The sequence below is a fragment of the Dermacentor silvarum genome, chromosome 5, assembly GCF_013339745.2.
Source record: "Dermacentor silvarum isolate Dsil-2018 chromosome 5, BIME_Dsil_1.4, whole genome shotgun sequence".
Lineage (NCBI taxonomy): Eukaryota > Metazoa > Arthropoda > Arachnida > Ixodida > Ixodidae > Dermacentor > Dermacentor silvarum.
In genome coordinates, this window is record NC_051158.1 from 38,551,697 (window position 1) to 38,564,581 (window position 12,885).

General features: G+C 42.3%; 1 protein-coding gene across 4 annotated transcripts in view; it reads left to right on the forward strand.

Moving 5' to 3' along the window:
• Positions 1-12,885, forward strand: part of LOC119453298 (CCR4-NOT transcription complex subunit 3) — a 46,060-nt gene that overhangs the window by 8,403 nt on the left and 24,772 nt on the right. For 2 of the 4 annotated variants that reach the window (XM_049667745.1, XM_049667747.1), the window contains exons 2-6: positions 4,552-4,619; positions 6,674-6,766; positions 8,961-9,050; positions 9,452-9,676; positions 10,993-11,148. In XM_049667745.1, coding sequence (XP_049523702.1) covers positions 4,552-4,619; positions 6,674-6,766; positions 8,961-9,050; positions 9,452-9,676; positions 10,993-11,148 — 632 coding nt within the window. The remainder of the gene's footprint in view (positions 1-4,551; positions 4,620-6,673; positions 6,767-8,960; positions 9,051-9,451; positions 9,677-10,992; positions 11,149-12,885) is intronic. The other 2 variants (XM_037715334.2, XM_049667748.1) reach the window with 1 other exon arrangement.

Sequence of the window (12,885 nt, forward strand, 5' to 3'; positions counted from 1 at the left end):
GCTAACTACCGCACACGTCTTCCTTTATTGTGACACATTTTGCAGCTTGAATTGGGCACAGTGCATTAGCGAACACCCAGCTGCATTTCCAACAGCTGATTGCACAGTAGCAGGGCAGAAGCGGAAATGGTTTCGTATTCGTGCGAATTCGCTAGGGGAACGTGCTAAGCGCCGCCGCAAGCACCATCTCATTCTTCTAGAGCAAACTGCTGCGCGAAAAGGGTCAATACTTGGCTGAATTTTTTTGGTCCATAAGAAGTTGGAATGTCGGTGACATGGCTTTCATTGGCCATGATAGCCCTTGCCATTTAGTCACATTTGAGAGATAAAAGGTTACAGCGTCGTTTCTGTTGTGTCGGCCATTATCCTGCGTTCAGTTTCATTATTACTCTCAACTTGGTCACATGTTGGTCATTGTCTAGTGACTTGTTGCCTGCTGCTGTTTCGGTCTCTGCTGGCATGATAAATTTCTGCGCCGACTTCCTGCTTTGTTTCATGCAGTGCAGCTCAAGCACTGCAGACTTTCTATAAATCAAAAGGCCCGTGCTTGAACTTTTCATCTCGCAAACTCGAAATGGGAACCTGTGATGCTTGCATTATGTCCATCGCATTTTTGTATTTACCAATTCAACTGGAAAGATAAAATGAGTGTACCAAGGTTTGCTTTTGCCTTGCTGTCCGTGTGCTGTACCTCAAATGACTGTCCAAACCAAGTTTGAAAATGTTGAAGCGAAATAAGGGAAACTTGGAAATAATGTCGCACCTAATTGTTTCGCCTAGTTCAAAGATCAGAAAGTTGCAAAGTCATTTGCTTCTCACAATGGTAGACGTGCATACTTTCGGTTCTTGACGTGGTCCATTCATGCGGAGTGCCCAGAAACACTAGCGTTATCATCTCATGACAGTAATAGAAAGGGATAGCATAGAGCCGGGTGAACTCGCCACTGGAGCTTGTGAGTAAAGCAAATGCGACTCTTGGTGGGATGCTCGAGAACACAGTGCGTGGAGCAAGTGTTTGAGGATGGTCCACTCGTGGGTTGTATGCTTTTACATGATTACATGCTTTACGTAATGCCACCTTGCCTTGAGATAGTGCGTAGAAAAGTTTCACTCTTCCAAGGAAAATGGTAGGGGTGGGCAAATATTTGAAGTTTCGAATACAAGTTGCATATTAGTATTACATTACACTGACTATTCGTATTGGAACATGAACCTTTCAGTACTTTCGCATATCAAAACTAACCAAATATTTCGCAACTGACTGTTAAAGTTGGTTTACTGTTCTCCATTTCCTAAACAAGGTATCGCAAATTATCGGAAGTGAAACAAGGACATAAGATTCTGAAGCAATGCAGAAACAAAATGGGTAATGCAAGCTGCGTTTTAGGTTTCGCAGCGGTAGCCTATGTGAAAGCCTGTGATTTTTGCCTGAAGTCTGTAATTTAGTGTTTCTTGCAGTCTAGTCGTGTAGCAGTTTTGTCTTTTACTCTACAACGCGTGTTTTGCTTGGGAATAGGCCCTTGTACTAGTGTCTAGGGCACACAAGTCCTTCAGCAACCTTTCTTTATACATTCCCTACAACTTCTGATCTTGATCTTTGTTGAACAACCACTTATTTAGCATTTCTGGAAAGCTAGTCGTACAGCAGCCATTCATTCTTGAAAAGCTTGTTTTCACCCTGCCTTTAAAGATGGTGAGAGGCTGTTTATGAAGTTTTCCTGACAATTGGTGATCTTGTGTTCCAAACTGATGCTAATTTGTCTGTGATAGTAGGCTGTATTTCACTAGCGAGTTCAAGCGTGGTACCTAATTATACCAAAATGATTATTCCTGCTATAAATATGTGTGTCTGTGTTTGACTATTCGGTATTCAATTCGTTGAAAGATTTCATATTCGCCCACCTCTTGAAAATGGTCATCCTGGCCAACCATGAAGTGCAAAGCTTCAAAGGAAATCTTTTCTTGCAGTTTTGTGGGTTTCCTGCGTAGCCTTGTGCTGGTTTTGAGTGGATGACAGTTTTTCCATTTCCTGAAATCCTCCTCCACATTGCAGATTCCTGCAAAACTGATTTGCTTGCTCATTGTTGTTCCTGCATATAGTTGATGATTAATTCGCCCTCGTCCTACCATCTGTGAAAAATTCTTGTCCATTCAACTTTAGCACGGAACTACAAATAAAATTTGTGCTGATTTCTCCGAAACGATGCTTCGTAGTTGAAGATATCGTTCTGGTTTGGGGATTGAACCCTGGACCAATGGCTTACTGGGGTGGTCGCTCTAGCATCTTTTCAAGAAACCCGTACGGGTTTCCTTTGTAACTTCATGCTACAGTCGAGAGGATGACAATGTTCCATGCCATGAACTTTCCCTCCACCTTGTGGACTTCCACAAAACTGATTTGCCATCTTTCTATCTGCGAGCTTTTCCTAGCTAGCCGATGGCACTGGTGCCAAGTTTGATCCCCGGGACAAAATTTACTTATTATGGATGAAAAAAAGCACAGTTTTGACCAAAGTGGCGCGCAGTTAAATGGTGTCAAAAGACGTACCTGCATAATTTTCCGTAATGTTTATGAATTTGGCCTTGTTCTAGATTTCACGAATGCCGAGTCATATTTTACGAAACTAACTTCAGTTTGCGGAATAGTTTCACTCGTTGATAATGAATGTGAAAGGATGCCAGAGAGGCACCTGCTTCAAGCAAGTTTATTCACACAAGTTGCCGGCGGATGCGAAACAAGCAACAGCAATGTCACTGAAAAGTTAACATGGTCTAAAAACTGCGAATTGCGTGTCATTCTGTGCTGTTCCGAGTTCGCTGCTGGTTGTGTGGCCGCACTTAGTCTATAAAGGTAAATCATCGTTAATACAAAACTTGTGCGCTCAGGGCAAGCTTTAGAAAAAAATGCCTTCTCATTACGGTGTTGTCGGCTTTTTGAAGTTCATAGGTTGGCAGGTATGTAAACTAAAGGGCACAAAAAGCTGAGCTCAATTTCGCCTAATCATTCCAGACACGGTATGTGGGCAGGTGGGAGCCTCGTCTCAGGTCTACGAATTGTCAAGGAACTCCCAGATATTGCCATAGCAACACTGTTTTCAACTGTGAGAGACTTCGTTTCTTAAGAGCCTGTTTGGGGTTTCTTTTGTATCTTTTTGCTCCTCTTGGATGGATGAATTCTTTTTTTTTTTTTTCATTTCCTCCTACCTCGTGGATTTCTTGGGATCTCGTTTGCTTATTTGAGTTACACATTGGCATCATCACCATTGGACCTAAATTTTAAAATTCACTGCTACCCAGAGGTCATTATACCCCTGTCCCATGTTTACAAATTTCCTACACTTCTACATTCACATAAAGCCATTCAATTTAATGGCAAAGTAATGTGTGCGTGTCATGTGCACTTACCCGCTTCAGGGGTAATTGAAGATCTCTCTTACCCCTACGGGCGGTCCCCGTGTTTACAGATTTCCTTAATTGTCGGTTGACGTAACCCTGTATAATGTTAAGGGAGAAGTGACATGTGCAGGAGACACACAGCTGCCTGCTACAGCAAAAATTTTGCGCATTTTAGTGTAAACATTTTCGAAATGAGAAGCGTCAGTGTTAGAGAAATAAAACAATGTTTAACCCCTTCTGGCACCACTGAATTGTGACCATCGAAAATTTAGTTATGCTGCTTTTCTTGCACCTTCATAATTGGGAAATGGGTACAGCTGCAGAACAGGGATTAAAAATTTTCATTTCTTCATTGGAGTTTTGTCAAGCTTACAGAACATGGACTCAATGAAAGAACTCTACAGGACTGTGAGACTGTTTCATGTGTAACACACTTGAAAGTGCCTATCCGGCCACTCAAAAAATATGTGACACAAAAAATAACACCGCATATCCACGAAGTGAATGATGATGAGTGGGCGAAGCACCGGGGGATCATTTGTGCAAAACGCCGGAAGCGTTCTCCGGAAGCTGGCTTCTGGTTCTGGAAGCCGGAACATGGCGTATATATACTATACATATACATATATGTATATATGCATATACATACATAGCGGTCTCCATGCCAACCAGAGCTACGGACTACGAGGGACAAGGCTCGGCCCTAAGGTGCTTCGCCCCTAAAATAATGAAAGTAAACCTGCTAAGTGACGGCATATTGATACTGAAAGCATACGCCCAGCCAACAAACACCACACCTTCCAACTCGTTTTACTTAAGCCCATTACACATAATCAAACTTGCAGCACAGGTCCAATAAGTGTTCCAAGATGTGTGCGGCTTGTTTTAAATATTATTTTCATTAACACATTTGCTTTTTATGCAGTATCTTGGTGTGCACAATTGCGCGCACAGCACCTGAAGGGGTTCAGTAAAGCATTGAGTCAGTGCGATGGCATTCTAGTGGCTGAGTTATCAGAAACGGTATTGATGGGGTCTTCTGATCTTATGTGTCTCGTCGTCTGTTGCTTGTGTCAGATTAAACAGTTGCTCTTGCTCAAATTTACCAGTATTGTTTCTGTCCCCTTCTTTTCCCTTCCTTTCATCTTTCCCTAGGAGAAATAGAACGGTGTTTAAAGAAAGTAACCGAAGGCGTGGAGCAATTCGAGGACATTTGGCAAAAGGTAACGAACGTGTTTCGGCTCGCACATTTTTGTCTGCGTGCAGGTGCTTGTGTGTGTGTAATGACAGCCTAATTTCTTTGCGCATCGTATTCAGTGCAGGCTCTTGTGTTTGTGGCATAAAAGGCAATTGTACATAATTAGCGTAGGCAGCAACATGCCTACCTCATGCCACGGACTTGCGCCTCCGCTGAATGGTTCCCTCAACTTGAATAGCTACATGCTACAAACTATCTCAGCGAGTATTGCTTTAAATTGTAATATTATTTCAGGATGTAGAAGTTGATCACTTTTGTTTCTTGACGTTAGTGTCATTTGCCACCGGTCAGGGGCTGAACTTGTAAAGCTCTTTGTAAGCGCTCGTTGCTTTTGGCTGCCTGCCTGCGATAGTGACACGGCCAACATGATGATTGGCTATCGTCTCGTCTGCTCTTATGTACACGTTTAGCATAACAACTTTCTTTGTGTGTGAATATGGACCCAGGTGATTACATGGTAGTTGGCCTCAGAAGTTCACGGGACCCATAGGTACCACTGGAAATGTGAATTTCTGCTCTGTTAAAACACGAGGATTCTGATTTAATAGATTGCAGCATAGATCGTAACAACTACTGTAGATTAAAACTATCTTGAACGTTGTGGATGCAAATTTTCTGGGAATCCCTCTTTTTTTTTGCAAATCCCGCGTCCTGTAAAGTTTTGTGGCCGGCTGTACCTGCTGGCATGTGCAACCTCTAAATTGTGTTCATTTTAATGTGCCAGTGCAACCTGAACTGTGCTTCAGTGATCATAAGAAATAAAAAATGTAATTGAAAATAATGTAGTGCTGTTAATGTTATAATGATGTTATACAGTAACATTATTAAACATGATTTGTGTGAAGACCTAGCATAGACCATTAAATTCTGCATTGTTTGTTTTTTTTTTTTTTAGTGTGCTTAGCTAGTGTTTCCATCGAATAAACGCATGATGTCGGTGAACTTTAGTAAAGCTCCTCACTGGACATTCTGGGCAAAACTTTTTTTTAAGTGAAACGAAAACTCATAAGTAATGTTCAACTTTTTGATTGGCCCCCTTTATTTATTTTAAAAATACATTTATTTTTGTTGCTCAAATGTTATTGCCATAAATGCGAAATTACTGTATTGTCCTGTAATACCCAGCCACCAAAGATAATGACTGGCACGAAATTTTCTGTACTTTGCGGCTGTAATGTCATCTTGTGTTCTTATTTGTAGAATGTTTGCACTTGTCTCGCCTTGTAAATTAAACACCGACTACTATCGAAGTGATCTGTTCATTATTTCTGACGTGTTTAGTGCCTTGATCTGTGTAACAATTTTACTGGTCAATTCCTAACACCCCCTTTCCTAACAGTTTTTTACATTTGGCATCCTTTTCCTACAATTTAACAAGTATTATCCTCCTCAGACCCAACAAAATCTTAGTGACACATTATATGTTAAAGTCGGTTGTTATTGCCAACCATTCTCTTACAAAATCCTAAAAAACTGCTTCCTTGATCAGATGTGGCTTAGGCACATGGTAACATCAGCACTTCCATGTATGTGGACAAAGATTTCATCTCTCCAGTATGTTCAGATAAGAGACTTTTGTTTGCCTGAACACATACAGACAGGTGGCATTTGAAAATGTACTACACATTAATTTCTCGGCGTCGGTGATGATGCAGCGCTACTTCTCGCACAAAGCATTGAAAGACTGGTGGCAACAAAATGCGTGCATGCTTAACACATAGTGTAGCCTGCATCTCGCTTTATGCTACACTAAAATACATCGGCCTGTCGTTTCGGGTTTCATTTTGAAAGGTCGAAAGCAGTCATTCACGGACGCTTGGGTCTGACGAGGGTATTGCGTGGCATAAATGTAGGAAAAGTGATGTAACATTTCCCGTTTTATAAGAATGTGACACGATACTATCCACCACTCCTGTGATGGAACAGCAATTTTGATTGTGCCGTAAGAGAGGGCTCAGTTTTAAAGTTTTCAAATGTGCCTGAAGAATATGGTCTTTAATGCATCTTTTCTTATGTTAGCATTCATTCCTTTCTCAGGTCTACAATGCAACCAACACGAACCAAAAGGAAAAGTATGAGGCTGACCTTAAGAAAGAGATTAAAAAGCTCCAGGTAAGTCACATTCAAATTTCTTGTTTTTCTTTTTTTTTTTTTACGTATTGTCAAATAAAGCTATCCGGTGTTCAGTTTTAGTTGCAGTTGAAAGTAAAAAGTTGTCTTCTAGCTAAAAATGTTAATGCAACTTTTTCGACATTGGAATAAATTTACACAATTTTTTAACCCATTTGTTGAACGCAACTTTTCTGCTGCTTTTGAGCACGTGTACACGGACGGTTGTCATGTCAGAGCATTGAAAGTTGGGCTTCACTGCACAAAAAACTTGCCATTTTAGTTTTGGGAGTTGCGCACATGGCAGATGTGAATTCCTGCAATGACTGTTGCAGTGTTAGTGTAAAAACTTTGTTCTGCAAGTATGTGTATAAATGTCGGTGCTGGGTGTTTCCCTGGGTGTTTGCGGCAAACGTGGTTTGCCGTACAGAATGTTTGAGAAAATAAATTATGCATGAGTTTGGTTTTTTGATCCTTACAAAAAAAAATATATATATATATATATAGGGGGAGGTTACATTGAAGGCCATGCTATGGGGCACTGTGAAATAATCTCTTCAGCATGACCATTCTGTTTTTCTTTTTTTTGCTAATAAGCTATTAAAACTATCTGGGAAAATGTTTGTAGCAGCTGTGTTTATTGTGAAACTGGCTTAGCATTGTATTGCAGTAAACACATCCTTAATGCCGCATGCTCGACTGGCTTCCTTTTCAGGGCTCAATTTTCCAGGTCTGTAGCCAAATGGACTGACCAAAGAAGCTGTTAAAATTTTTTTTTTTCTATGTCCTCTTTTATTTTTCTTTCCCCAGCTCGGTCCGATCCTTCCGTTCTTATTCGTTAAAAAAAAAAAAAAAATTTGACGAGCACTCATTGTGTTGCATAACGGCAGTATCACCAAACGACCGACAGCAAACACTATCACGTAGTGGCAATGGAGGCTTGCTCTTATTAGAGAATTTAGCTTGTCCATATACGTATTACTCTGTATGAAAATACTGGGTTATGGTAAACGTGCTTGGCAGTGGCAACGCTAGTACCTTTGTCCAGCAACAACCAACACATGAAACGTTCTTGTGTTGCATGGGTTTCTCGTCTAAGCAGTATAAAAGATAAGAATAGCTCCGTGGCTTTTCTGGTTAAACTCTGCACCACAAGATGGCACCACCAACTCGGCGGCTCACCCGAGTTTATGCCCCCGATAACACAGCATTTCTTGAATGGTAATTACGTATATGGGCAAACTAAAAAATCTCTATTAACTCTTCCGCTGCCACTCCCGAGTACTATATTTGCTTTGCATTTTCGGCATACTTCCTGGCTCTACAAAAGCAACTTGTGCTAAAATGAACATTTCGTACCGTTGAAATGGGAGACAATGATGACAAGGAACCAGTTTCGATGTAGCATGAATTGTCCACTGAACCAACACGCAATAAAAAACCTGGCAGAGGCTGCTGCTGAGAAGTCTGAAATTAATTAGATGGCAGTTTATGCACTCAGTGTCAGGCTTTTGGCCAAAATTATAAGTGCAATCGTTTAATGTCATTGTGGCGCAACTGTTGGAAGGCAACCTGCATCAGCACTGATGAGATTAGTCAACTTATTTCCTGTTTCTGTCTTGGTTCTTTTTCATGCTAATATACAACAGTTGGTTAGATATGAAAGATGAGCAAGTCTGGCGGTCTTCGTGATTAAAAACCAGCGCAAAAGTTGGCAACAGGGGAAAAAGAGCCTGTGTTGTCTATTTCATACTTATCATTGCGTATGAAAAGACTTGAGGCGAATAGGAAGAAGGAAGTGACACTGGTGACGATTAGTAGTATTGTCCTGGATGCAATGTTGCAGTGCTAAGCATTTTCCTCATATATATTCATTTTCTTGTGGATTTCAGCGTGCACAATCAACAGACCTTTGATATAGTACCTACTTTAAATATTCATCCCCGAAACATTTGCTGCAGATGCTGGGTATTGATGCTAGTATCCAACGTATTGTGTTTGTGTTCCTGTTTCATTTGTCTGCGTCCTCTTGCACTGGTTCTTAATTTATGAACAGCACAGTTGTTTTTTTTTGACGGCTAACATTCTGTGAGTGAAGCAAAACTTATTCGCTTTATTGCTCTGGCAATAGCTTTGTCTTGACCTTGCGCATTAGGCTGAACGAGCTCTTTTTGCTCTTGTTGTGTGGCCTGTGCAGAGGTTACGAGACCAAATTAAAACATGGATGGCATCTAGCGAGATCAAGGACAAGCGGATCCTTATGGATAACCGGAAGTTGATAGAGACGGTGAGACCCCTGCTGTCTTATTAAAAAATGTTCTGTCGTGTGATGCGTAGCGCAAACAGGGCGGCACTCAAAGTGACGGAGAAAACAAGAAAGACACGGTGCTACTTTCAACTGATGATTTATTGCGCATCGACAACACAGTGCCCGTGCTGTCCTCTCTTCTGTGCTTTGTGTCTGTCTTATTTGTGCTACAGTGACTTGTTGCCTGATAGACTGATTTCGTGATGAGATTCGCTACGCTGCCCTGAAGCATGCCGGCAGTAGCATTCATTCGTTAAGCAGGCTGAAAGGCCACTTTAATGAGAAGCATGTTGTGCCAGCTTCACGAAGTGTGACATCAGTGACGTGACGTGGTGATGTGACGTGATGTTGCGCTCCCTTGCTGCTTTGCGTTGTTGCAGCAAATGGAGAGGTTTAAGGTGGTGGAGCGGGAGACGAAGACCAAGGCGTACTCGAAGGAGGGCCTGGGCGGAGCGCAGAAGGTAGACCCCGCCCAGAAGGAGAAAGAGGACATCACCGTCTGGCTCTCAAACTCCATCGCATCACTCAACATTCACGTCGACCAATTCGAGAGCGAGCTCGAGTCCTTAACAATCGGCGTCAAGAAGAAGAAAAACGACAACCAGGTGAGCATGCTTTTTTTTTTTTTTTACGTTCGCATTACGTGATGCACAAGGGTTTACATGCGCTGTGCCATTGTTGCTGCAAAACCAAAGAGCCGAGGATGTTATAACAAGCAGAAGAGAAAGAACGGGTTGTAATCCAACATCATACTCTGCAGTTTATGTATGTATGCGACTGGGTTTTCTCTTTGCTTTATGATCTTGGTTTTTCTCAGGGTAGTGGTGCAGTTCAAGCGTGCAGTCTCAAGCAAAGATCAGTAGTTCGGTGCAGATCAGTAATTCCGCGGAAAAAATATTCTTTTTTTCTTTCTTTCGCGGCCTCGGCATCCTCGTTGAAATCAAGTGGTACAGCCTACATAGGCGTGTTTGACTAATGCAATATGTTTGAGCGGTTCCGTGTTGCAACACCATGGGGGAAGGAATTTTAATTTGTTGTTGATGTCGTGGTCTGGAAACTTTTGCTCACGACTACATTTGTGCATACGGGCGTAAAGTTTAGTGTGTAGTTTGCACCTTGTCTGGTCCCTATTGTTGCGCTCATTCCTTTGAGCTGCTGTGCTGTCCTGAATCCAAACTCGCTTGCTCAACTTTCTGTGGTTAGGCAAAGGCTGTGTTATTACTGCGACGTGGTTGAGAATGCTCCCCCAGGTAGTACTGAGGGTTGTAAGCTGTTTTCCTGGCGACTAATGGTATGCTGACGGATGTCGCTGTGCGCAAAATAAAGTGTAGCTGTTCATTGCGACACTCTTAATTTTTTCTTTGTAAAGAATGCTTCGAGCAAGAGCTGTCTGTTCCGAATTTGTTCATGCTGAACAGAAACTGCCACAAACCTTCACAGTCCTTTTCCGAGCGTTGAGCCGATGGCTTGCTATAGTGTAGCCTAGGCCAACAGCACTTGCATATTTGGTATGTCGGTTTGCACATGTTTTGCCGAGTGGGAATAAATTCTAATGTGGGTTGGAGAAAGGAACACGCCTAAACTTAGCGCTGTGCTCAAATGTACAGTTGTTGTCCAAGAATTGCAGAATTCTTGATAATAGGGAGTTTTAGAAATACTGAACGTACTGTCTTTGAGTACCCAAAGACCCATGCTCTGCTTACATTCTTTTGTATACCTTTTTGTGTACTCTTGTACATTCTACAGTTTCTGCCCCCTAACTTTCTGTGTCCAAAGCCTTAAACTCCCTAATGTTGCACTCTGAATGGCTGTACTAAAGGCTTAACTCTTCGTTCAGAGTGTGCCCGGCTGTATGCCTGTGTGTAAAGCGTTGCCATGCTGAAGGCCTTTTTTCTTCCTAACTGTATCGTCATTGTTGCAGGACCGAGTCGATGAGCTGAAAGCATTGCTGGCGAGGCATCGGTATCACATCCTGCAGCTGGAGACACTAATGAGGATGTTAGACAATGGCACGGTCGAAGTGTGCAAGATCAAGAAGATCAAGGAGGACGTCGAGTACTACATCGAGTCTTGTCAGGTGGGCCTCTCCTTTCACCGTGCTTGTTAGTTGGTTGTTCATCCGCTACACCAGTTTTTGCGTAGCCTAAGGGCATTGACTTGGTTAGTCACTATCGGTGCCTGCCGCCTCTGCATGCTGTTTATTTATTTATTTATTTATTTTATTATACCTCAAGGGTCCCGTTAGGGACATTACATGAGGGGTCGCCTGTAACACCTCTGCACACCGTCGCCTCTACACATTAAGAGTTTTAACTTCTTTACAAACTTCTCACCGTTTGTGGGTTACCAGAAACGTGGACAGCAGCAACAAAGCTGGTGGCGACATCTTGTGACACTTTGTCCAACGGCAGTGTGTCTGCCAAATTGTTGCGTCGCGTGAACTTTCTGTTCCCTGGCCCAGCTGTTGCCTGCATGCCCTGTCTTGGAGGTGATGCACTGTATTCCTCCATGTTTACTGCTGGACGTCGCGTAATCTCGAGTTTCGGAGGCCCGTTGAAACGAGAGGCAGACAAAGCAAAGCTTTCACTTCTCTATGCCTGAGCTCTTCATGATGGCCAGCGTTCTGATACCGACCGTTTGTGGTCATCGAGGGAAATCTGTTCATGATTGCCTGTGCACATGTGACACCATGCTCGTATCTAATTAGTAAGCGTATGTTTACTGCAATTTATACGGCTGATAAAACGATGAACCTTCGTAATATTGTCTAGTACTTTGTTATCGTTATCAGTGCTTTGCCTTTCAGGCGAAACTAGACTTTTTTACTCGCAGAAACATTCAAAACGGCTATGGAAGTTTCAAATCCATACTGGATCTTGCTTGATTTCTCCTACATGACATGCGTGCGCAATGTCGGAAATTTACAACAAATATCGCAGCAGTGAACAACGGTTTGTCACCCATTGCCTTGATTTCATGCAATTTTAAAGCGAACCTTTTTTCGTGGCATCCGGCGGGTTTTGATGCTTCATTGTTTTGACTGTCTGGGGATCGGTGCGCTGATAACATAGTCCCACTGTGGACAGCACTATCAGCTGCGGCGATAGAGTGGACGCGATAACTTCATAGGCTTTGCCTCGTATTGCCAATGTGAAGACATCGTCGACATGGCATGAAAGCATATCTTTGGTTGCTGACATTCAAATCCAACAAAATGCAATATTTGCTTTTCTTTTTTCGATTGCCCGATAAACCGGATATAACGAAGCAAAGTGCCCAATTTGCCAACTTCGTTATATAGAGGTTTAAGTGTATCGAACTATTTCACAATTTCTTTAGTTTAATGTATCCGGGATTGACTGTACTACATTTCTGGCTTACCAAATGGCTGTGTTGTAGTCTCAGTATTCCACAAATGATGGGAGAGCCAACGATTGGTGATGGTAATACCTTGACAGGCACCAGATGGCACCAGGTGTTAATGGCATTGTTGGTTGTGGAACCATCTGGCTGGGGAAAGCTGGTTTATTAAAATTACATTGCCTCTATCACACTGGCATCAATGTTAAAGTTCTAGCACAGTATTGAAAGCAGAGAAAGATTTGAGAAGAATGACTGTTCAGTCTAGTATGGCTTAGTGTTCCTTCGAGAAAAACGTAAAGGCCTCTATTTTGCAGCGATTCCTTCAGCTTGATTCTATGCCATTAATATCATTCACCATTAATGGTCAACGGATTCCGTTGGTAACGAGCAGAAATCGTTGCTCTGGCCGCTGACGAGGCTTGAAAATTGCAAGAAGGAATAGAAACAGGAA